Genomic DNA, 25089 nt, shown 5'->3' on the forward strand with positions numbered 1-25089 from the left:
CTCAGCCGGCCCCAGATCCCGAAAAAATCGGAGACTCTATGGGTCTCGGCGAATTGCACACTTTTTTTTTAAAGCAAACTTTGGATTATTTTTTTCACCACTTAAATAAAAAAGAACCTACACGTGTTTGGTGTCCACAAACTGGTAATACCGTGGAGAATAAGAATGGCAGGTCAGTTTTAGCATTTAGAGAACATGGTAAAAAAAAAACCTGTGGAATTGCACTTTTTTTTTGCAATTTCACTGCACTTGGAACCTTTTTCCCGTTTTCCAGTACACTATATGGTAAAACCAGTGATGGCGTTCAAAAGTACAACTCGCCCTGCAAAAACTAAGCCCTCACACGGCCATATTGACCGAAAAATAAAAAAGTTAAAAAGTTATGGCTCTGGGAACAAGGGGAGCAAAGAACGAAAACTGAAAATTGTCCAGGGGTTAAGGGATGTAGTTTCTAATATAGCGTCACTCTTTCGGTTTTCTGCTCCTCTGGAGAATCAGTGTCTGTAAATGTGACATGGTATAAGCAATCGATTCATGTTAACTAGTGCTTCTCCCCTTTGAGTCCTGCCGTGTGCCGAAACAGTAGTTCCCTATCTCATATGTGGTGTTGACATACTCAGGAAAAATTGTTACAAATTTTGAGGTTTTACTCCTGTTATGCTTTCTGAAAATAAAAACTTGGGGCTTTTGGCTGCGTGCCCACTATGCGTTTTTCAAGCGTTTTTGCCGTGGAATTTCCGCAGCGAAAAAGCTTAAAAAGCTTGGTAATACGTGCCCCATGGTCCCCAATGATAATCTGCATGTGCTCTGCACATGCTGTGAAAATTTCCACTGCGGATTATCATTGCGGAAAAATACGCAGCATGTCCATTAATTTTGCGGACACGCAGCGTAATCGCCGCCATGGACTTGCATTGGACCGCGTGACATCCGCATCACTGCATCTGCACAAGCGGATATCACACTGTTCAATGTGCGGATGGTACCCGGGTCTGGAGAAGAGGAGACTCTCATCCAGACCTGGGTATCATAGAAACTAAAAAAAAAGAATTTAAAATAAAAAATAAAGATTATACTTGCCTTCCGATGTCCTCCCGGTGTTTTCTCCCCTCTGTCTGGTCTGCTGTATGGGCCGCGGTGTTGTGAAGGACCTGCCGTGACGTCATTGAGTCATGTGACATTGGAAGGTGAGTATAATCTTTATTTTTTACCATTATTATTCTTTATTTTTTAACTAACTTGGTCACACTACTATAAATCCATGCCGGTTGCATGGATTTATATAGTGTGAACAAGTTGTCAAGCACTTTTCCAAGTGATGCTAAAATCGCTTGGAAAGCGCTTGATAACCCGCATGCAGAAATGCAAGTGAAGAACGCTTCTACCTGGCGGGAAAAACGCATGTAAAATCCGCATGCGTTTTTCCTACCAGGGAGAAGCGGAAAAAATATGCAGCATTTCTGCATCGTGGGCACATAGCCTTATAGCACCTGTTTATTGTATTAAAAGAACATAATTTTTTTTCATTCCACTTTGCTTTAATTCCTGTGAAGCACTTGAAGGGTTAACAAACTTCCTGAATGCAGTTTTGAATACTTTGAGGGTTGCAGTTTTTAAAAAGGGATCTTGTTTGGGGGTTTTCTGATCTATATAAGCCTTAGTCGTTTGATAAGTAAAGTAGTTCCTAATAAAATGTCTTGTAAATTTCCTTGAAAACAAAACTTGCTAATCTTTAAAGACTTGTTCACACACTGCATTTTTCCCCCACTTTTTTGCCATGGTAAAAACACAGTACCAACAAAGTATTGCTGTTTTTATTTTTTCTTTGCAGATTTGAACCATCACAGCGTTTTGTTTTTTTTTTCAAATCTCGCATATAGAGGTGTGTCGGTTACTCAGCAAAAGCTCATCGTTGGAACAAAACTTTACGCATGACAAGCTTTTTTTTGGTAATTGTAATTGCCAATTGTTGGGTTCCTGAAATCATCTAATTTATGGAATTCTATTTTCTTTTTGTTTTAGAACTGGGATGACTATGGCCACCATGCATTTATGCAAAATCACATACCTTATCTTTTGGAGTTACTTCTGGATCCTGACCAGCTTACTAAATCGTCTCATTCTAGTCCCTATGGTCTTTTGTCTCTTGATGCTGCACGTGCTCTCAGCTTCCTTCTGGAAGGAACAGTGGACAAAAACAGAACTGTCCATTCTTTTATTGATTTAGCCCTTTGGCACCCAATGCAAACTTTATGTGGTTATTCGAAAACAAGTCAAACATTCTCTATTAAAAAGTTGCAGGCCTGGATAAAGGAATGCTTTGTGGTAAATCCATTTGGGATATCTGCATGTATCAAGTCTGGAAGAAAATTGTCATGGGCTCACCAAAGTAAGAAAATTGTATTACTTTTACTTTTTTCTTTTCCATACTTGGTATGTAAGTTTGCCTACAATTCAGTGTTTGAAGAATCCTTTTTTTTACTAACATGGAGTAAGAAGTTAGGGGAGGTCATTTTTTTTCCCTACTACTGCACTAGAAAAATAAGGTGTCATCTGCAGGACATTAAAAGGCGTTTCCGAGAATATGATACAATGGAACGCGTGATATTATTCAAACTGCAGCCTGTCCTAGTCACGCGCCAGCAAGGTCTGGAGACATACAGCTCCCGAGACCAGTGTCTAAACGACAGAGCACCCGGAACACATACAGTGCCTTGAAAATGTATTAGTATCCCATGAACTTTTCCACATTTTTTTGACGTTACACCCTCAAACGTAAATGTATTTTATTGTGATTTTATTTGATATACCAACACAAAGCTAAAAGTATTTGTGAAGTGTAAAGGAATTGATACTTTTTAAAAAACATGTAATACAAGTCTGAAATTTGTGACATGCACTTGTATTCTGCCACCTGTAGTCTGAGCACTAATAAGAGATGCAGCCAAGAGGCCCATGATCACTCTGGATGAGCTGCAGAGATCCACAGCTCAGATGGGAGAATCTATCCACAGGACCAATGTTAGTCGTATACTCCACAAATCTGACCTTTCTTTTTATGGAAAAGTGGCAAGAAGAAAGCAGTTTTTGAAAGCAATTTATTTTTAAAATGTTTAGAAAACCATGTATCATGTCATTTACACTTCACAAAACTTTGTTGGTACAGTACAGACCAAAAGTTTGGACTCCCCTTCTCATTTAAAGATTTTTCTGTATTTTCATGACTATGAAAATTGTACATTCACACTGAAGGCATCAAAACTATGAATTAACACATGTGGAATTATATACTTAACAAAAAAGTGTGAAACAACTGAAAATATGTCTTATATTCTAGGTTCTTCAAAGTAGCCACCTTTTGCTTTGATGACTGCTTTGTACACTCTTGGCATTCTCTTCATGAGCTTCTAGAGGTAGTCACCGGAAATGGTCTTCCAACAATCTTGAAGGCGTTCCCAGAGATGCTTAGCACTTGTTGGCCCTTTTGCCTTCACTCTGCGGTCCAGCTCACCCCAAACCATCTCGATATGGTTCAGGTCTGGTGACTGTGGAGGCCAGGTCATCTGGCGTAGCACCCCATCACTCTCCTTCTTGGTCAAATAGCCCTTACACAGCCTGGAGGTGTGTTTGAGGTCATTGTCCGGTTGAAAAATAAATGATGGTCCAACTAAACGCAAACCGGATGGAATAGCATGCCACTGCAAGATGATGTGGTAGCCATGCTGGTTCAGTATGCCTTCAATTTTAAATAAATCCCCAACAGAGTCACCAGCAAAGCACCCCCACACCATCACACCTCCTCCTCCATGCTTCACGGTGGGAACCAGGCATGTAGAGTCCATCCGTTCACCTTTTCTGCGTCTCACAAAGACACGGTGGTTGGAACCAAAGATCTCAAATTCGGACTCCTCAGACCAAAGCTCAGATTTCCACTGGTCTAATGTCCATTCCTTGTGTTCTTTAGCCCAAACAAGTCTCTTCTGCTTGTTGCCTGTCCTTAGCAGTGGTTTCCTAGCAGCTATTTTACCATGAAGGCCTGCTGCACAAAGTCTCCTCTTAACAGTTGTTGTAGAGATGTGTCTGCTGCTAGAACTCTGTGTGGCATTGACCTGGTCTCTAATCTGAGCTGCTGTTAACCTGCGATTTCTGAGGCTGGTGACTCGGATAAACTTATCCTCAGAAGCAGAGGTGACTCTTGGTCTTCCTTTCCTGGGGCGGTCCTCATGTGAGCCAGTTTCTTTGTAGCGCTTGATGGTTTTTGCAACTGCACTTGGCGACACTTTCAAAGTTTTCCAATTTTTCGGACTGACTGACCTTCATTTCTTAAAGTAATGATGGCCACTCGTTTTTCTTTACTTAGCTGCTTTTTTCTTGCCATAATACAAATTCTAACAGTCTATTCAGTAGGACTATTAGCTGTGTATCCACCAGACTTCTGCACAACACACTGATGGTCCCAACCCCATTTATAAGGCAAGAAATCCCACTTATTAAACCTGACAGGGCACACCTGTGAAGTGAAAACCATTTCCGGTGACTACCTCTTGAAGCTCATCAAGAGAATGCCAAGAGTGTGCAAAGCAGTCATCAAAGCAAAAGGTGGCTACTTTGAAGAACCTAGAATATAAGACATATTTTCAGTTGTTTCACACTTTTTTGTTAACTATATAATTCCACATGTGTTAATTCATAATTTTGATGCCTTCAGTGTGAATGTACAATTTTCATAGTCATGAAAATACAGAAAAATCTTTAAATGAGAAGGTGTCCAAACTTTTGGTCTGTACTGTATATCACATACAGTCCCAGCAAAATACGTACGTTTGTGGGTGTAGCATGATAAAAATGTGGAAAAGTTCACGGGACATTTAAACTCTTTCAAGTTAATGTACAGTGGGTACGGAAAGTATTCTGACCCCTTTAAATTTTTAACTCTTTGTTTCATTGCAGCCATTTGCTAAATTCTAAAAAGTTCATTTTCTCCTTCCCCCATGACGGCACCACGGAGATAGGGGATCTGCCCTTCAAGGACAGGAAACCTACAGATAAAAAGGGTGGCACCTCTCTCCCTCATCAGTTGGTTTCCTGTCCTTGACGGGGACAGAAAGAGAAAGAAAGAAAGAAAATGAAGGAAGGAAGGCAGGCTCAGGCAGCGGGGGTTCCCTGCCTCGGCTGCTGCGGTGTCCTGTAGCGGAGGCCTATAGGGGGTAAATGCCGGGGTATGCACCAGGGAAGTGCATACCCTGGCATTTAGCAATATCGCTAAAAGGAATAGTCAAACACTACCAGTATTAACCCCCCCCCCCTCCCCTTCGGTCTAGCTATAGCCCCAAGGGTTTTCACAAAAATAGTGGCAGAGGTAATGGCCCATCTGAGGGAGCAAAACATTCTAATCACTCCTTACCTGGACGATTTGCTAATAATAGGCAACTCTTTCAATCATGGCAAGGACCAACCAGCAAGGGTCATGGATTCCTTGACGAATTTAAGCTGGCTTTTGAACCTAAAAAAGTCCAGGTTAGAGCCGCACCAAGTACAAGAATATCTAGGCATCTTATTAGATTCGAGGAATCAGGAATGCTGTCTGCCGGCAGGGAAAATCCAGAATATGATAGCCCGGATATCTCGTGTAAAAGACCACCCATCTATGACTCTGCGGGGAGCAATGTCCCTTCTAGGTTCCATGACCGCTTGTATCCCGGGGGTCCGTTGGGCTTAGGTGCACACCAGGGACTTGCAATGGGAAATCTTGGGGGCAGAAAAATCACTAAAAGGGCACTTAGGTCTGCTAATTATGTCATCAAAAACCTTGCTTTCCCGAACATGGTGGGCGGAGGTGAACAGTTTAACCAGAGCCGTTCCATGGGCAATCTCAGTGTCGCAGGTCCTAACTACAGATGCAAGGCCCAGGGGGTGGGGGGCTCACCTAAATGACCAAATAGTTCAGGGGGTCTGGTCAGAGGATTTGGAAGGGGTATCTTCCAACATGAAGGAACTTCTGGGAGTAAAATTTGCCCCCTCAAAATTTCTAAACACCCTACGGGGACACCATGTAAGACTGTTCTCGGTCAACAGGGTAGTAGTGGCATACTTAAAGCACCAGGGGGGGACCCGGTCCCACTTTCTACTACTGGTGTCAAAATCCATCCTCCAGTTAGCAGAGAACAATTTGGAGTCTCTGTCCGCACTCCACATAATAGGAACAAAAAATATCACAGCAGACTTCCTGAGCTGAACCCAGCTGAGACAGGGCGAATGGGAGGTGAATCAGTTAGTGTTCAACCAACTCATGGAAATGTGGGGAAACCTTTCCATAGACCTTTTCGCAAACTGGCAGAACAAAAAAGTGGACATATTCTGCTCAATAAACCCCAAGGGAAACCAAGCAGCATTAGATGCTTTCTCAATCCCATGGAACCACCAGCTAGCCTATACCTTTCCTCCGATCGCTCTGATTCCGGCGGTTCTGAGGAAAGTCAGGGAAGACAAGGCAATCATAATTTTGATAGCCCCCTTCTGGCCAAAGAAGCCCTGGTTTTCCTGGCTGAGGATAATGTCCACCTCCGACCCCTGGGTTCTTCCGGAAATTCCGGATCTCCTTTTCCAGGGACCGGTCCTCCATCCTCGGGTAGCAAATTTACACTTGACAGCTTGGATTTTGAGAGGGCACTCTTAAGGGATAGAGGTTTTTTCCCCTAATTTAATCTCCACTCTACTACAGAGTAGGAAACCAGACTTTACGGTAAAACCTGGAAAAATTTCTCTCATATGCGGGTTCGAAGGTACAAGGGGAGGCCCCCATTACTTCCATCTTAGAGTTCCTACAACAGGGGTTAGAGCGGGGTCTGGCCACAAGCACTCTAAAGGTTCAAGTTGTGGCATTAGGAGCCCTATACAACTGCGACCTGGCCAGAAATAGGTGGATTTCTAAGTTCATCAAGGCATCACACAGTATTCGTCTCCCGGAATATTCCTCCTTGGGACTTAAACTTAGTTCTTTCAGCCCTATCCAAACATCCCTTTGAACCTTTAGCGGATGAATCTCTAAAAGTCCTATCTCTTAAGACGTCACTCTTAGTAGCTCTCACATCGGCATGAAGAGTTAACGACATACAAGCCTTATCAGCAGGGCCCCCCTTCATGCAAATCCTAGAGGACAGGGTAACGCTTAGGACTGACCCAGCATAGCTTCCTAAGGTGGGATCACACTTCCATAGATCGCAGGAGGTCACCCTCCCTTCCTTTTGCCCAAATCCTAAAAACGGGGGAAAAAAACCTACACACCTTAGACGTCAGAAGATGCATTATGCAGTACTTAGAGGTCACACAGGAGTATAGGAAGGACAGGTCTCTTTGTGAGCTTCCAGGGACCTCGGAAGAGACAAAAAGCTTCCAAGGTCACACTGGCAAGATGGATAAGAGATGCCATCTCCCCGGCATACTCGTCAAGCGGGGAAACCTCCCCGGAGGATCTAAAGGCTCACTCAACTAGGGCAGTAGCAGCCTCCTGGGCGGAGAAAGCCGGCGCTTCAATCAAACAGATATGTAGAGCTGCAACCTGGTCTTCCCCTTCTACATACTTTAAGCACTACCGGCTGGATCTAACCTCTTCTTCAGACTTTACCTTTGGTAGAAGGGTTCTGGAAGCGGTGATTCCTCCCTAAACTACACTTCTCTGCAATTCTGTCCGTGGTGCCGTCATTGTGGAAGGAGAAAGACGTAGTTACTTACTGGTAACGGGATTTCTCAGAGCCCATGACGGCACCCGTACATTCCCTCCCTTCACGCATGGGTGTACAAACTTATTTGTTACTTATATGTAGTCACGAGGTGTGTCTGGTAAACTCCTTTAAAATGTTAAATTTTGTGTTACTAACCTGGGGGTCCTCTCTGTGCTCTGTAAACAACTGATGCGGGAGAGAGGTGCTGCCCTTTTTATCTGTAGGTTTCCTGTCCTTGAAGGCCGGATCCCCTCTCTCCGTGGTGCCGTCATGGGCTCTGAGAAATCCCGTTACCGGTAAGTAACTACGTCTTTATTTCTCATTAAAGTACAGTCTGCACCCCATCTTGACTGCAAACATTTCTACATTTGTGTTTTTTTTTCAAATTTATTAAAGAAAAACTGAAATATCACATGGTCATAAGTATTCAGACCCTTTGCTCAGTATTGAGTAGAAGCACCCTTTTGAGCTAGTACAGCCATGAGTCGTCTTGGGAATGATGCAACAAGTTTTTCACACCTGGATTTAGGCATCCTCTATTCTTCCTTGCGGATCCTCTCCAGTTCAGTCAGGTTGGATGGTGGACAGCCATTTTCAGGTCTCTCCAGAGATGCTCAATTGGGTTTAGGTCAGGGCTCTGGCTGGGCCAGTCAAGAATAGTCAGAGTTGTTCTGAAGCCACTCATTTGTTATTTTAGCTTTGTGCTTAGGGTCATTGTCTTGTTGGAAGGTGAACCTTCAGCCAAGTCTGAGGTCCAGAGCACAGTGGAGGAGGTTTTCATCCAGGATATCTCTGTACTTGCCAGCATTCATGTTTCCTTCAATTGCAACCAGTCGTCCTGTCCCTGCAGCTGAAAAACACCCCAATAGCATGATGCTGCCACCACCATGTTTCACTGTTGGGATTGTATTGGGCAGGTGATGAGCAGTGCCTGGTTTTCTCCACACATACACATGTTTTTGAGCAAACTCTATGCGGGCTTTCATATGTCTTGCATTGAGGAGAGGCTTCCATCGGGCCACTCTGCCACAAAGGCATGACTGGTGGAGGGCTGCAGTGATAGTTGACCTTGTGGAACTTTCTCCCATCTCCCTACTGCATCTCTGGAGCTCAGCCACAGTGATCTTGGTGTTCTTCTGTACCTCTCACCAAGGCTCTTCTCCCACGATTGCTCAGTTTGACTGGACAGCCAGGTCTAGGAAGACTTCTGGTGGTCCCAAACTTCTTCCAGTTAAGGATTATGGAGGCCACTGTGATCTTAGGAACCTTGAGTAATGCAGAAATTCTTTTATAACCTTGGCCAGATCTGTGCCTTGCCACAATTCTGTCTCTGAGCTCCTTGGGCAGTTCCTTTTGAGCTCATGATTCTCATTTAGTCTGACATGCACTGTGAGCTGTGAGGTCTTATATAGACAGGTGTGTGCTTTTCCAAATCAAGTCCTATCAGTTTAATTAAACAACTGGACTCCAATGAAGGAGTAGAACCATCTCAAGGAGGATCACAAGGAATGGACAGCATGTGACTTAAATGAGTGTCTGAGCAAACGGTCTGAATATGTATGACCATGTGATATTTCAGTTTCTTTTTGTAATAAATTTGCAAAAATTTCTACATTTTTGTTTTTTTTTCCAGTCAAAATGGGGTGTAGCTTGTACTTTGAGAAAAAAAAATGAACTTTTTAGAATTTAGCAAATGGCTGCAATGAAGCAAAGAGTGAAAAATTTAAAGGGGTCTGAATACTTTCCATACCCACTGTATATCTTAGTTGGCTGAGGGAATGGCTTAATGTGAAGAAGTATATCTTCTCCTCGTTGACGGGGGTTATCTTTATCATCCTCCTCTATTAGCCTGACTGCTTTATAGAAGTGCACGAAGGCTGACTGCACGGAACGGGAATACAAATGAACATTAAGGAGAATGAAGCTGAAGGTAACCTTCATTGTGAGCAGCAAGGAGAAAATATATTTCTTTACATATCCCAGCTGTGTTCCCAGCCAACGGAGGTATGTGTGATTCGGCTCTCCTGTCAGTTGAGACACAGGTCTCATTCATCACATTCCCAGGGAACCCCTTTAAAGAAGCATTCCTATCAAATATTTTTTCCTCTTAATATGTTGCAGTCATCATATTATTTAGCACTGTGTACTTACAATTGCCCTTTCAAGGGCGTCCCCCTGACAGCACCATGGAGGACGTCCTTCTTATCCTTGCAAGGACAGGAAACACAGAGAGGTTAAAAGCCCTCCCCTTCCTCCACCCCTCAGTGTTTTTCCTGTCACTATGAGGATAGGAACAGAGGTGTTGTGCACAGAAAGTGTACCGGTGTGCGGGCTCAGGGGATCGGGCGGCTCAGAACCTCTCCTTCTCCGTTTTTGGTTCCGGCCACGTGTGCTCTCCCTTCCGGTGACGTCAGGGAAGTGCGCGTGAGGCAGGGCGCGAAATGTAAAATATTAAAGCGACAGTCGCCGGCTTTCCACGATGGAACGCAAAAGGCAGGGAAGACATCAGACAGGTAAGTATATAAACACTTTGCCTGTGTCTGGCTTCCCTGCTGTGCTGGAGACTGCAAGATGGAGGATTTTGGAAAGCCAGAGACTAGTGTTGAGCGATACCTTCCGATATCAGGAAATATTGTATCGGATTGGATCGGACCGATACCCAAAAAGTATCGGATATCGCCGATTCCAATACCGGAAACCAATGCAAGTCAATGGGACACAAATATCGGAATGAAAATAAACCATTTCTTTCCTTGTAGGTTAATTCTACATGAAGTAAAACAACTAAGAATAATGTAGAATGTATTACGCGAAAAGCCAGCAATTCAGCAGCGGCATACACCGGTACCCGACAATTTACAACAGAAAGAATAGAGCTTCACACATAGATTAGATAGATAGAAACATGTCAGTCACATATATATGAAGTACAGTGACAGTGTTGATTACTGTTCTTGTCATTTAGTGTTAAAATAAAGGATTTATTTAAAAAAAAATTGGCGTGGGGTTCCCCTTAATTTTAGTCTCTAGCGGAGGTTAAGCAGACGGCTGGGGCAGATGTTTGAAGCCTGGGAAGGGGGTAATACCCACGGAGCTTCCCAGACTACTAATATCAGCCCCCAGCTGAATACCTAGCCTTTACTAGCTATTAAAATGGGGGACCCCCCCCCCCCCCCAAAAAAAAAATGACGTGGGGTACCCCCTATTTAATAGCTAGCAAAGGCTAGGCAGACAGCTGGGGGCTGATATTAATAGCCCAGGAAGGGTGCCATGAATATTGGCCCACTCCCAGGCTAGAAACACCAGCCGTCAGCCGCCCCAGAAATGGCGCATCCATAGGATGCGCCAATTCTGGCACTTAGCCTCGCTCTTCCACGCTGCCCTGGTGCGGTGGCAGGGGGTAATAGGGTTGGGGTTCATGTCAGCGCCAGCTGCCATGAAGCCCAGGTTAGTAATGATGGGCGTCTATAAGACACCCCCATTACTAACCTACAAAGTGTTAAAAAGAAAAACACACTACACCCAGAAAAAAATAATTTATTTGAAATAAAACACACCATTTTATTTAATTCTTAGTTTACTAAAAAAAAAAATAGTTACTTGTCCACGTTCCTGTGCTGATCTCCCATGCACAGCTGTCACATCTGGAGATGGTGACAGCTGTGCATGGCTGCTGTAAGCTCACACTGCCGGGAATACGTCCGCTCCCGGCAGCGGGAGCCACTGACTGAGGTCACCGGAGTGCACTCAGGCAGCGCAGCTCCGGAGAACTCCTTTACGGCACTGCTGTACCGTGGGAATTTCTCACGATACAGCAGGGCCGTAAAGGAGCTAACCGGAGCAGCGCTGCCTGAACTCCGGCGAACCCGCTTATGCAATGACGGGGCTGCTTTACGGCCCCATCATTCTAGCGGCGGCAGCGGTTCAGAGCGGTCACATTCTATGTGGCTGCTCTAAACTGGAGATCTTCGTGGGACACTCGTGGACTACTACGGAGGGGTAAGGATAAGGTTGTGGTTTAGTATTTTCTATTTTATTACAGGAGATCGATGGCTTCGGAGAATTAGGTGTCTAGGTGAGTATAGGTGTAGTTTTTTATTTTTTACTTTATTTTAGGTGGCGATCGGCGGGGACAGGTAATGTATGAACTAATTTATTGTAGGCAACCACTGGCCACCAATGACATGTATTTAAAATTTGTTGGGGACACAGTAGGGCAATTTATATAGCAGGATCAGGCTGATGGGAACTACTGCTCCCATCGAGCTGATCCTGCTGGCACGAGTGGACGGGGGACAGACATAGGCCGATGGGAGTAGTAGTGTCCCATCGGCCTATGTCTGCCTGCACGCACACACCCCCAGACATCGCGCAGACGCCGCGCGCACACTCGCAGACGCCGCGCACACATCAATCATGACGGGCTGATCGTCTGGGAGGTGAGGCTGACCTGTGCGGTCGTGGGAAAGTTCATGCGAGTTCATGCAATGCAGTCAAGCATGAACTCGCATGAACCCTCTGAGGGCACCGCGGCTACTTCAAATGAACAGCTGATCAGCATCACCTGATACCTCAGCTGTTCATTTTAAATAACCGGCGGGAAAGCGCAGCACAGAACGGGAAAGCCGGCAGTGAAGTCTTCACTGCCGGCTTCCCCGCCCGGGTCCTTCGCTCCCTGCTTCTTGTTGCTGCGCTCCCCGCCCGGTCCTAACTTACGATCGGGATGGGAGGTGGTGAGGGGAGCGGAGGATCGGGGTGGGAGGCTGCGGGGAAGCAGTATGGGGCTGTGTGATTGTTTTAAAAACCGGTGGCTTTTTCCCGCACGCCGGCTTTTAAACGATCAGGAGAATTCTCCCAAGCTGGGATGGCATTCTGATGACAGGCTGGATCTCAGCTGAGCGCTGCCATCCAGCTTGTCATACTTCAGAGACACGGCAGAGCGCAGGCATTATGGGAACTTCCGATTCCGGTATTCGATATTGTAAAAGTATCGGAATTAAGTATCGGAATTCCGATACCGCGAATATCGGCCGATACCCGATATTTCAGTATCGGAATGCTCAACACTACCAGAGACCCCATCTGAATCACCAATGGTACATGTGAGTGGGTGTTTAAGACAATCTAGGGGAGAGAGAGAGTAACCCACCAGAATTAGTCTAAAAAGTTCTCCTCCTAAATACCACAGTGCCGTTCCCCTATCTTAGGATAAAAGCTGCACTAACCCACCAACGACAGTAAAGCAGGATAAAAAGTCGGGGGGGAAAGATGAAGAGATGCCCCGTATGTTGCCAGAAGCATGGCTTAAACAGTTATGCAAGGGCTACAATGCTAAAAATTGTGAAGGATGAACGACCGACCATCCTTTCGGATATGAGGCCCATCATCAGAGAAGAGGTTCAGGCCTCCATCTCGTGTCTAGTTCCCCCCAGATGTCTCAGCCGGGACCCCGGGCATAAAGACTGAGGTGGGAGATGGAGCTATCCTCAGAGGAAGAATTTCAGTCCTTTGCTTCTGAGGAGGATGAAGATGTAGCTTCGGATCCACCGGAGGAGGGAAAGAGATATCTCTTCTCAGCGGCGGACACAGACGAGCTGCTAAAGGCGATCAGTAATACTATGCTAGTGGAAGAGACCCAGACATCGCATACAGTGCAGGATGAGATGTTCAGGGGTTTAAGATCCCAGAGACATGTGGTTATTTACAGGGAAGACCATATCTGTTCCATGATCATGGGAGAATGCAGAAAAAGGACTGGTAATTCCACGAGACTTTAGGCTACGCCTACCCTTTGAGCCAAAGGACATTAAGCCCTGGGAAGAAATTCCCAGGATCGACGTTCCCATTGCAAAGGTGGCCAAGAAAACCTCAATCCTTTTGAAGACTCTTCCAGCCTGAAGGATCCTATGGACAGGACGGCGGATGGCCTTCTGAAAAGGACCTGGGAGACGTCAGTGGCTACCATAGAGACTAATATTGCTGCCACTTCTGTAACTAGGTCAATGTATTTGTGGGTAGAAGATCTTGAGGAGCAGTTAACATCAAAAGCTCCAAGGGAATCTATTTTTAGGTCCTTTCCCCTCCTTAAAATGTCTACAGGTTTCATGGCCGACTCTACGGTGGAGTTTGTTTGCGGCCAGAAACGGCGCTTTGTCGAACGCAACTAGACGGGTTATCTGGTTGGAAACCTGGTCTGGGGATAACCAGTCAAAAAATAAATTATGCTCCATTCCTTTTTCAGGGAATAGGGTGTTTGGGCCGGTACTAGACGACATTTTGGAAAAAGCGTCCGAAAAAAACAGAGAGGATAAACCTCATAGCCCTTTGAAAGAAAAAAGCTGCAAACACTTTATTCAGTAGGACTATCAGCTGTGTATCCACCAGACTTCTGCACAACACAACTGATGGTCCCAACCCCATTTATAAGGCAAGAAATCCCACTTACTAAACCTGACAGGGCACACCTGTGAAGTGAAAACCATTTCCGGTGACTACCTCTTGAAGCTCATCAAGAGAATGCCAAGAGTGTGCAAAGCAGTCATCAAAGCAAAAGGTGGCTACTTTGAAGAACCTAGAATATAAGACCTATTTTCAGTTGTTTCACACTTTTTTGTTAAGTATATAATTCCACATGTGTTAATTCATAGTTTGATGCCTTCAGTGTGAATGTACAATTTTCAAAGTCATGAAAATACAGAAAAATCTTTAAATGAGTTGTGTCCAAACTTTTGGTCTGTACTGTATGTATGTATATGTGTGTGTATGTATGTATATGTGTGTGTGTATGTATATATATATATTATATAAACAGGTGATTGAGATTAATGTAAGGGTGGAACAGGTGCAGCTATTTAACTGGCCCAAGCACTGCTGTTAGGGGCTTCCCAGCTTCACTTCTCCCTATTATGGAGACTGATGGTGAGCAGCAGCAGCAAGTTCTGCAGCCGCCATCTTCACCCTCTCAGCGGCTGTTTGGGGAGCTTCAAAAGGTGCATCGCCCTCGAGCTACTGGTAATGCCCGGTCCTCAGGAAAGCGAGGATCGGCGTCTAAGTCCAGTCATCACGGCTCCAGCAGGATGGATGAATCTGCGACTTCCAGGGAAGATCCCCCGGCTGAGAAAGGTCCTTCCTTTTAAACCGGTACCAGCCCTTTGAGCCGCCTGGGTAAGTGATCTTCGAGAAAGTTCACTTAGTAATGGAGCATCCCTTATCCCATTCTATCTTTTAATAGGGTAAGAAGTGTGCCTCCAAGACCAAGCATTTTCAGTGTGCATTGTGTAACACCGTCCTTCCAGACTCATATCCCAAAAAATTGTCAATCCTGTTTCAGACGCTAGCAGAGAAGACCCCTATTTTTGCCTCGGGATTGAAAACCTTACTCATGTCTGAAATTAGTAAAATCCTCTCTAAAAAGGCTAAGAGGTGGATACAGACTGAGATCTCCCCAGCCCCTGATGACTCCTTGTTGTCGGCTTATGAGTTGGACTCGGACTACTCAGCCTCTTTATCCATTTCCTCAGACAGTGGTGCGGGTCAGCATTGTTTCCCACTTTAATGAGATTGATGGTTTGGTTAAAGCAGTTCGCTCAACCATGGGTATTACAGATGCCAGACCAGAGAAATCAGTCCAGGACATAATGTTCAGGTCGCTGGGGCAAAGGAAAAGAAGTTTTCCTTTTAATTATATACTTCAGGATTTGATATGTAGAGAATGGAGTAGACCAGAGAGAGAGGGTGTTCTCCTTCCGTTCTTTAAGAGAAAATACCCCTTTGAAGACTTAGCTTCTTCCTCCTGGGAGAAAGCCCCAAAAATAGATGTGGCCATAGCTAAGGCATCGAGACGATCGTCTCTCCCCTTTGACGATATGGGGGCTCTTAAGGACCCTTTGGACAGGAAAGCTGACACCTTTCTCAAAGGGACCTGGGAAACGACTGCTGGGGCTTTAAAACCGGTGGTTGCCGCTACTTGTACAGCCAGGTCCCTAATGATATGGCTGGACCAGCTTGAATCCCATCTGAAGAATGACACACCCAGAAAAGAGATTTTATCAGATATGTCACTCTTACAGGGGGCAGCAGCCTTCTTGACGGATGCCTCTGCGGATTCAGTCAGATTGGCGGCAAGGTCAGCCGCCATGTCCAACGCAGCCCGTAGAGCCCTGTGGCTTAAATGTTGACCAGGTGATATTCAGGCAAGAACGAGACTCTGTACCATACCGTGTGAAGAGGAGCATCTTTTTGGGCCTGTTCTGGACGAGATTCTGGATAAAGCGAATGACAAAAAGAAAGGGTTCCCTAGCTTGTCTGTTCACGCTTATAAACGTCCTTTCCATAGAAAATTTCTATGAACAAGACCGCAGAAGGGTCAGGAGATATGGGAAGACCGCAGGCTGAAAGTTAGAGGGCTCCTATTCGGCTCTTCTTCTAATTGAGGGCCCTGGAAACCTAGTCAGTGACTTGCAGCCCAGGTAGGTTGAGGCTGTTGGGCTTCTTACCTGCCTGGACAAAAATTTCTTCCAGTAACTGCATCCTTGATCTGGTAGGTTCGGGTCTGAGGTTCGAGTTTTGGCAGATTCCTCGTGGGAGATTCATCTTGACCCCAGTCCGTTTCTCATTATTAGAGCAGACGGCCCTACAAGTGGAAGTCCTGGACTTGGTTCGTAAAGCGGTCCTATTGGAAGTCCCGGCAGCAGAAAAGGGGCTAGGATTCTTCTCGCCTCTCTTTCTGGTTTCTAAACCTAATGGTTCATTTATGTGTATCATTAACTTTAAAGCCCTTAATACTTTTTTGATAGACCCTACCTCTTAAGATGAAATCCGTAAAATCAACAATAAAGTTGCTTTTTTCATGCTGTTACATGGTAGTATTAGATTTAAAAGACTCCTATTATTTACCTATACATAAGGATTTTCAGAAATGCCTTAGGGTAGCTTTGATCATAGATGGAGAAATTTAAACCTTTCCAGTTTAGAGTCCTGCCGTTCTGTCTGGCCATAGCCCCCTGAGTATTTACTAAGGTTATAGCAGAGGTCATGGCTAATGTTAGGGTACATTATATTTTAATTATCCCTTACCTGGATGATTTCTTGATAGTTGGAGACTCGGCCTCCCAATGTGATAAACACCTAAAATTAGTAGCGTCCATCTTAGAAAGTCTGGGCTGGATCCTGAATCTAGAAAAATCTAGGGTAGTGCCTTCAAAAATACAGCAGTTTTTGGGTATTATGCTGGATTCAGACCTTCAAGTATGTTACCTTCCGGAAGCCAAAAAACAAAAGGTTTAATATTCTGGTAGGAAAAACATTATCAAACCCGGTCATGTCCCTTAGAGCTGCAATGTTCTTGTTGGGTACCCTGTCATCTTGCCTTCCTGGGGTTCTGTGGGCACAATACCACTCCAGGGTTCTACAGTGGGACGTTCTACATAATGAAGTTTTTGTTAAATGGGCACTTAGAAGGGCGAATATTCTTGTCACCCCGATCAGTTCAGTCCTTACAGTGGTGGGTGAACGGGGTGAACCTATCTCGAGGGGTTCCCTGGGTGTTTAGAGTCACTAAGATAATTACCACCAGTGCAAGCTCCTGTGGGTGGGGGGCCTATCTGGGGGATATGGTAGCCCAGGGCTCTTGGTCAGATACTGAAAAGGGTCTTTCCTCCAACACTAAAGAACTGCTAGCAGTGGACAAAGCGATTAATCATTTCTTGCCTTTCCTTCATGATAAAAACATTAAGATCCTTTCAGATAATAGGATTGCGGTAGCTTACATGAACCATCAAGGGGGTACACGTTCAAGATCACTGATGAGTGACGAATCATCATTTTCAGATTTCGAAATGCCATCTCTTTCCTTAACAACAGCCTTCCACATCAAAGGAAAAGAAAACACAAAAGCAGACTACGTAAGCCGCTATTCTCTGAGGCAGGGCGAATGGGTATTAAAACAAGACCTTTTTTCCTAAATAGTCCGAAGATGGGGGCTTCCGGTGGTAGATCTCTTTTCCACAAGACTAAATCGAAAGACTGAGCTCTTTTGTTCCATAAATCCCAGAGAAAACCCCCTGGCAGTGGACGCCCTCCAAGTAACTTAGGATTTCAGCCTGGCCTATGCCTTTCACCCATTGAATCTTCTTCCCATGGTCCTAAGAAAGATCAGAGAGGACAAAGCAATAGTTCTTCTGGTCTCACCCTTTTGACCCAGGAGGCCCTGGTTCTCATACCTGAGGAACATGTCCATCTCCGATCCTTGGGTCCTGCCCGAGATTCCGGATCTCCTCGTCCAGGGTCCAATAGTCCACCCTCAAGCTCCTGGCCTCCACTTGACGGTGTGGAACTTGAGAGGTCTCTGTTAGAACGCAAAGGATTCTCTCGGGACCTAGTGGCTACACTAATGCATAGTAGAAAACCTATCACCACTAGAATTTACGCTAGAACTTGGAAGAAATTTTTATCTTTTTCTGGTTCTACAGTTGGTGAGGGGGCGCCAATTGGTAAAATTTTAGTTTTTACAGAAGGGCCTCGAGTTGGGGTTGGCAACAAGTACCCTAAAAGTCCAAGTCTCTGTCTCTGTCGCCCTATATAACTGTGACTTGGCCGTCAATTATTGGGTTTCTTACTTTATCAAAGCCATGTTTAGATCCAGGCCTGTTATCAAAAGCAATTTAGTACCATGGGATCTAAATTTAGTTCTAAAAGCACTAACTAGTTCACCCTTTGAACCAATAGATTCAGCAACCCTTAAGTCCATCTCCCTTAAAACAGCGCTTCTAATAGCTCTAACATCAGCTAGGAGGATCAGTGACATCCAGGCTCTCTTCAGCTTCACCTTTCACTCAGATCCTGGACTCTAGAATAATTCTTAGAACTGACCTAGCATATCTCCCTAAAGTAGCTTCCCGTTTCCGTAGGCTTCAAGAAATAATCCTACCCTCATTCTCTCCTAATCCGAGTAACCAAAAAGGCAGAATTCCATACTTTAGCTGTAAGAAGATATGTGATTAGGTACCTTTCGGTCACCCAGGCTTTCAGGGAAGATAGTTCTTTGTTTATCTCCTACCAAGGGGTTAGAAAGGGGCTTAAGGTTGCGAAGTCCACCATAGCTAGGTAGATCAGGGAGACTATTACTCTAGCTTATGCTTCCAGCGGTGAGGAAGCGCCACAGGGGTTGAAGGCTCACTCTACCCGGGCCGTGGCGACTTCGTGGGCGGAGAAGACGGTTGTCTCAATGGAAAACATATGTAAGGCTGCTACCTGGTCTTCTCCATCTACCTTCTATAGGCACTATAGACTGGATTTGGGTGTTTCATCTGACCTCACATTTGGGAGAAGGTTGCTCCAGACTGTGGTCCCTCCCTAGACTTCTTCATCTCTACAATTCTCTTGTGGTGCTGTCATGGTCGACCGATAAAGTCATAAGTTACTTACCGGTAACAGGATTTTTCGGAGACCATGACAGCACCCTTATATTCCCTCCCTTCACATTATGGGAGCACTCCTTATTTATTAAAGACTTCACACTTAGTTGGTGTATAAAAATATTATTTTTATGGTTGTTTGCTATGTCTACTAACTTGGTGGTCCTCTCAATGCTCTGTAATCCAAACTGAGGCGAGCGAGAGGGCCGCCCCTTTTAAGCCTGTAGATTTCCTGTCCTTGGTGGGCGGGTCCCCTCTCGTGGTGCTGTCGTCATCTCCGAAAAATCCCATTACCGGTAAGTAACTTATAACTATTCTCACCAATCCCCAGCCAGTGGCTGGTACTTTACCCATGTGGTTGGAGGTACAGAAACTTTTTAAAATAGGGGTCATAAGTCTGGTCTCCCGGGTAGAGAGGTTCTAGGGACACTACTCAAGACTCTTTTCCCATCAGAAAACCCTCAGGGGAAACGCAAATAATAATAAACCTAAAACCGTTAAACCCCTGGGTAAAATACAAGCGGTTCAAGATGGAGTCAGTTCGGTCTACCATTCCCCTGATAGACAGAGGGGCTGTGATATGTACCTTGGACCTCCAAAAAGCATACTACAATGTCCCCATCCATCCCATCGATCAGAAATACTTGAGATTTGCAATAAAAGTTGGAAATCAGATCCACCATTTTCAGTTCAGGTGTCTTCCCTTTGGTCTGGCCTCAGCTCCACGGGTGTTTACAAAACTGGTAACAGAAGTAGTAGCCCATTTAAGACGTTTGGGAATCATCATAGTTCCTTACTTTGACCATTTCCTTCTGGTGGGGGGGGTCTCGTCGGGAGCTTCTAGATCATGTAAGGGTATCCATTTCCACCCTCCAAGAATTGGGTTGGTTGATAAATTGGGACAAATCAGACCTAGATCCCAGGGAAAGCAAAAATTTCTGGGAGTCACTCTGGATTCTCGCTTAAGAACCTAATTTCTACCCATAGAAAAGCAGAGGTCACTGAGAAAGGAGATTGTTCAGTTTCCAAGGAATCATTGTTCCATCAGAAGTGCAGTGAGGATCCTGGGACTGATGACGGCCTGCATTCCATGTGTCAGATGGAGCCAGTTTCATGCCAGTGATATACAAAAAGCTGTTCTGCCGGCTTGGTATTTATACCTGCGGATTTGCTGCGTTTCAATTAAAGCCAATAGGCAAGAATTTGCGGCGGAACCGCGGTGTGGGTGGTGCCTGGGTCTGGAGAGGAGGACTACTACTCCTCTCATCCGACCACCGCTCCCGCTGATAACAGCGAGAGCGTCGCGGCTGGAGGGAGCAGTAGTCTCCTCAGTCAAGCCGGCGTGCCCGTGGTGGTAAAAATAGAAAAAAATTAAAAATAAAAACAAACACGGTAATCACCTGTCTGGCGCCCCCTGGTGTCGTCCTGGTCTCCGGTGATGTTCTCCTCCCGGCGGTACACTGCACGGAGTGTGCTCGCTCCCAGCAATGTACTGCGCTGCCAGGACCTGCGGTCACGTGAGCGATCAGCTCTGAAGAATGTTCCCATGGTGGTAAGCTCACCAGGGCTGATCAGCTGATCTTCAGTTGATGAACCCCAGTGACCTCCAGCAGCATGTACACTGACAGGAGTGATTTTACACTCCTGTCAGTATACTTTGCTGTCTTCTGCAGCAGTGACATCAGTGATTGCTGATGTCACTGCTGTAGAAGTGATTCAGATCGCCGAGGAACAATTGTGACGGAATCGTGGACTGCATCGTGACGGACAGGTGAGGGATATGGTTGTTTGTTTTTTACTTTTTTTTTCAGAAGATCAAGGGCTTCGTGGACAGAGTACAATAAAAAAAAAAATTTTTAAAACCATGTGTTTATTTCATTAAAATACTTTTATTCTGACCGTGCCTTTTATTGAAAAGGCAGCGATAACTTTACTGCTCAGTTAGTAATGGGGGCGTCTTATAGACGCCCTTCATTACGAACCTGGGCTTCACGTCAGCTGCCAATACAAGGCTCACATGAACCCCAAACCCATTACCCCACTCGCCACCGCTACAGGGCAGTGGGAAGAGCGGAGGGTAAGCGCCAGATTTGGCGCATCTTATGGATGCACCATTTCTGGGAGTGCAGCCCGCAGCTGTCTGTTTAGCCTTTTCTGGTTAGATTTTTATAGGGGGATGCCACGTCAATTTTTTTCTCGGGTCCCCCTGTAATCTAGCCAGTAAAGGCTAAACAAAAAGCTGTGGGCTGAAATTAATAGCCAGGGAACATTTTTGGCTAATGGCCGCTTCCCGACTACTAATATCAGCCCCCAGCGGTTGGTTTTCCCTCTGCTGGTTATAAAAATGATGCGGGAGCTCACAACATTTTATTTTTTAAATTTTAGGCTCTGTGCCCACGATCTGGACGTAGCAGCGCTTTGGATGCATTTTTCGCTGCTTCCAAAACGTTGCATTCTATTGAACGCAGGTAAATCCACATGTGTTCTCTGAACCATGCATATTTACCGCATTCAATACTTACTAGTGGTCAAATTTCTGTTGCAGAGACTAGCGACTACGGAAGAGAATTTGACATGCTGCGGTCCTGAAAGACGCACCGCATGTCAGTGTCCACGGGTGATCCGCAGCCTCAGATGCATGCATAGTGGATTTCTAGAGATCCCATCCACGATGCTGTACCACCTAGACTCTGCTGGTTTGACGCTGTGTAAACATGCGTCAAACCTGCAGCGGCTCCTGATTGTGGCAACGTACCCAAACTCACCCGCAGCGTGTCAATTTCTGGAGCGGACACGCTAGTCTCCGCTGCAGATTTTGACTGACTGAAGTGTCATTTTTATGCGGTGGATTCATATGTACCGACAACAAAAGTGCGGCATTAGAAAACCACGTTTTGGACGCAGCAAAAATACGCTGCGTCCAAAGCGCTGCTGAGTGCTGTTCGTGGGGATGTAGCAGCTAACGAAACAAATGTGAGCTGTTCATAATGGCCAGGGACCATGTTTGCAAACGGCACCTTCCTAGGCTGCCGCATAAATTACATGAATGGAAATGCAAATGGGTTTAGCTGAAACATAGCTCTTTTGTTTGGTGATGACAAGGTGTCAATCAGACCCTATCATCACCAAACCTAATTAAAGTATACAACCCCTGGCAAAAATTATGGAATCACCGGGCTCGGAGGATGTTCATTCAGTTGTTTAATGTTGTTGAAAAAAAGCAGATTGCAGACATGGCACAAAACTAAAGTCATTTCAATTGGCAACTTTAGGGCTTTAAGAAACACTAAAAGAAATCAAGATTAAAAATGTGGTACTCGGTAACTTTTTTTAGACCAAGCAGAGGGAAAAAATTATGGAATCACTCCATGAAAACTTTAATTTCCAAAATGAACACCTGCATCAAATTAGATCTTCTCATTAGTCTGCATCTAAAAAGGAATGATCACTCCTTGGAGAGCTGTTGCAACAAGTGGACTGACATGAATCAAGGCTCCAACACTTGATTTGTCAATTGAAACAAAGGAGAGGATTATCAAACTCTTAAAAGAAGGTAAATCAAAACGCAATGTTGCAAAAGATGTTGGTTGTTTAGTCAGCTGTGTCTAAAATCTGGACCAAATACAAACAACATGGGAAGGTTGTTAAAGGCAAACATACTGGTAGACCAAGGAAGACATCAAAGCATCAAGACCGGAAACTTAAAGCAATATGTCTCCAAAAGAGGAAATGCACAACAAAACAAATGAGGAACGAATGGGAGGAAACTGGAGTCAATGTCTGTGACCGAACTGTAAGAAACCGCCTAAACAAAATGGGATTTACATACAGAAAAGCTAAACAAAAGCCATCATTAACACCTAAACAGAAAAAACAAGGTTACAATGGGCTAAGGAAAAGCAGTCGTGGACTGTGTATGACTGGATGAAAGTCATATTCAGTGATGAATCGTGAATCTGCATTGGGCAAGATGTTGATGCTAGAATTTTTGTTTGGTGCCATTCCAATGAGATTTATAAAGATGACTGCATGAAGAGAACATGCAAATTTCCACAGTCATTGATGATATGGGGCTGCATGTCAAATAAAGGCACTGGGCAGATGGCTGTCATTACATCTTCAATAAATGCCCAAGTTTACATTGATATTTGGACAGTTTTTTTTATCCCATCAATTGAAAGGATGTTTGGGGATGATGACATCATTTTTCAAGATGATAATGTATCCTGCCATAGAACAAAAACTGTGAAAATATTCCTTGACAGAAGACACACATAAGGTCAATGTCATGGCCTGCAAATAGTCCGGTTCTCAATCTAATTGAAAATCTTTGGAAGTTGAAGAAAATGGTCCATGACAAGGCTCCAACCTGCAAAGCTGATCTGGCAACAGCAATCAGAGAAAGTTGGAGCCAGATTGAGGGAGTACTATTTGTCACTCATTAAGTCCATGCCTCAGAGACTGAAAGCTGTTATTAAAGCCAGACGTGGGGCAACCAAATACTAGTGATGTATTGGAGTGTTCTTTTGTGTGTTTTTCATGATTCCATAATTTTTTCCTCAGAATTGAGTGATACCATAATTTTTTCCCTCTGCTTGGTCTGAAAAAAATTACCCTTACGGAGTACCACATTTTTTTTCTTGATTTCTTTTAGTGTTTCTTAAAGCCCTAAAGTTGCCATTTGAAATGACTTTAGTTTTGTTCCATGTGTGATCTGCTTTTTTTTTTCAACAACATTAAACAACTGAACATCCTCCGAGCCCGGTGATTCCATAATTTTTGCCAGGAGTTGTAGTAAAGAGTTAAATGAACACACAGACAAGAAGTAAACACTTTATTTGAAATACTACAGACACATTCTTTGATCACTGAAATTGACCAATATACTCACCCCAGTTCTGACGGTAATTCAAGGATTTAAGCAATGTCCCACCAAATAAGTTTGTTTAGCTCCAAAAAGCATTCATTGATCGCGTTTTTTTTTCCTGCCAAGGAGATGCAGAAATTCAGGAAATTTCTGCTTCAAATCCTGAACTTGCGCTCATAGCCCAAGTCTAGTTCTCATTATATACACAACAAAGAAATGAAAGAAACTGGCTGTCAATGTATAATATGTTATACACTAAAGATAACAAATGTTAAAGCCATACTTTGAAGATGCCTGGTTGCAATAACGGATATTTAATTAAATATAAGTAGAAAGTGGCACTTGACAACTGTAAAAAAAAAAAACAATCTGTATTGCAGTGGATTAAAATAAGCAATGAACAGGCTGTAGGACAAAACAGTGTGCACACTGGGCGACAGCCATTTCACTTTTACAGGGTGTTCGAAGTTTCAGCCATTTTTAATCCCTTCACTACATTTGCCATTAATGTACGGGGAAAATCTGAAGCGGGTTAATGGCTTGGGCTTATGGGGTGTGCCAGCCCCGTACCCAGCAGATCATGGCTGTGTGTTACAGCCAGAACCTGCGTCTAATAATTGTGGGCGGGGCTCTGATAACCTGGTAAATGTCGCTGTCAAACTTGCGGCGGCATTTAGCACACGCCGGTATGGGGTGATTCATTCCATCCGTCCATCGGCGCGCCCGTTGTGTGATTGTGGGTTGCAATGGGTGGCTTTGACAGCCAGGGTCTTCTGAAGACCCCTGTGTTTGTCATTATGGAATTCTTTTGAAACGCTGCCTGTGGCCGGGCTTCAAGTGAGACCGTGATTTTTGCTATATTCAGCAATACAAGAACAGTGAAAAATAAATAACAATGTTTTAGAAGACAAGTTCAAATGACCCTCCTTTTGCCTAATTAATGGGAATAGTGTCACTCACCCCACTAATATGGGCATACAAGTGATAGAAATGTTAATCCCTTAGTGACCAATAGATGTCTTTTTACTGACCTGCAATATAAGAGACTAGCGTTCCCTGACAGGTGACAATCCTGTAACTGTCATCT

At 44.6% G+C, this 25089-nt stretch overlaps 1 protein-coding gene across 5 annotated transcripts in view; it reads left to right on the forward strand.

Moving 5' to 3' along the window:
- TBCCD1 (TBCC domain containing 1) overlaps positions 1-25089 on the forward strand; it is a 97450-nt gene that overhangs the window by 26832 nt on the left and 45529 nt on the right. For all 5 annotated transcript variants that reach the window (XR_012250736.1, XM_073647830.1, XM_073647827.1 and 2 more), the window contains exon 3: positions 2023-2389. Coding sequence is in view for 4 of the 5 variants with exons in the window: in XM_073647830.1 (XP_073503931.1) it covers positions 2023-2389 (367 nt within the window). In the remaining variant the exon portion in view is untranslated. The remainder of the gene's footprint in view (positions 1-2022; positions 2390-25089) is intronic.

Source organism: Phyllobates terribilis, unplaced genomic scaffold (assembly GCF_046119375.1).
Source record: "Phyllobates terribilis strain yellow unplaced genomic scaffold, ASM4611937v1 Scaffold_9__5_contigs__length_417890890, whole genome shotgun sequence".
Lineage (NCBI taxonomy): Eukaryota > Metazoa > Chordata > Amphibia > Anura > Dendrobatidae > Phyllobates > Phyllobates terribilis.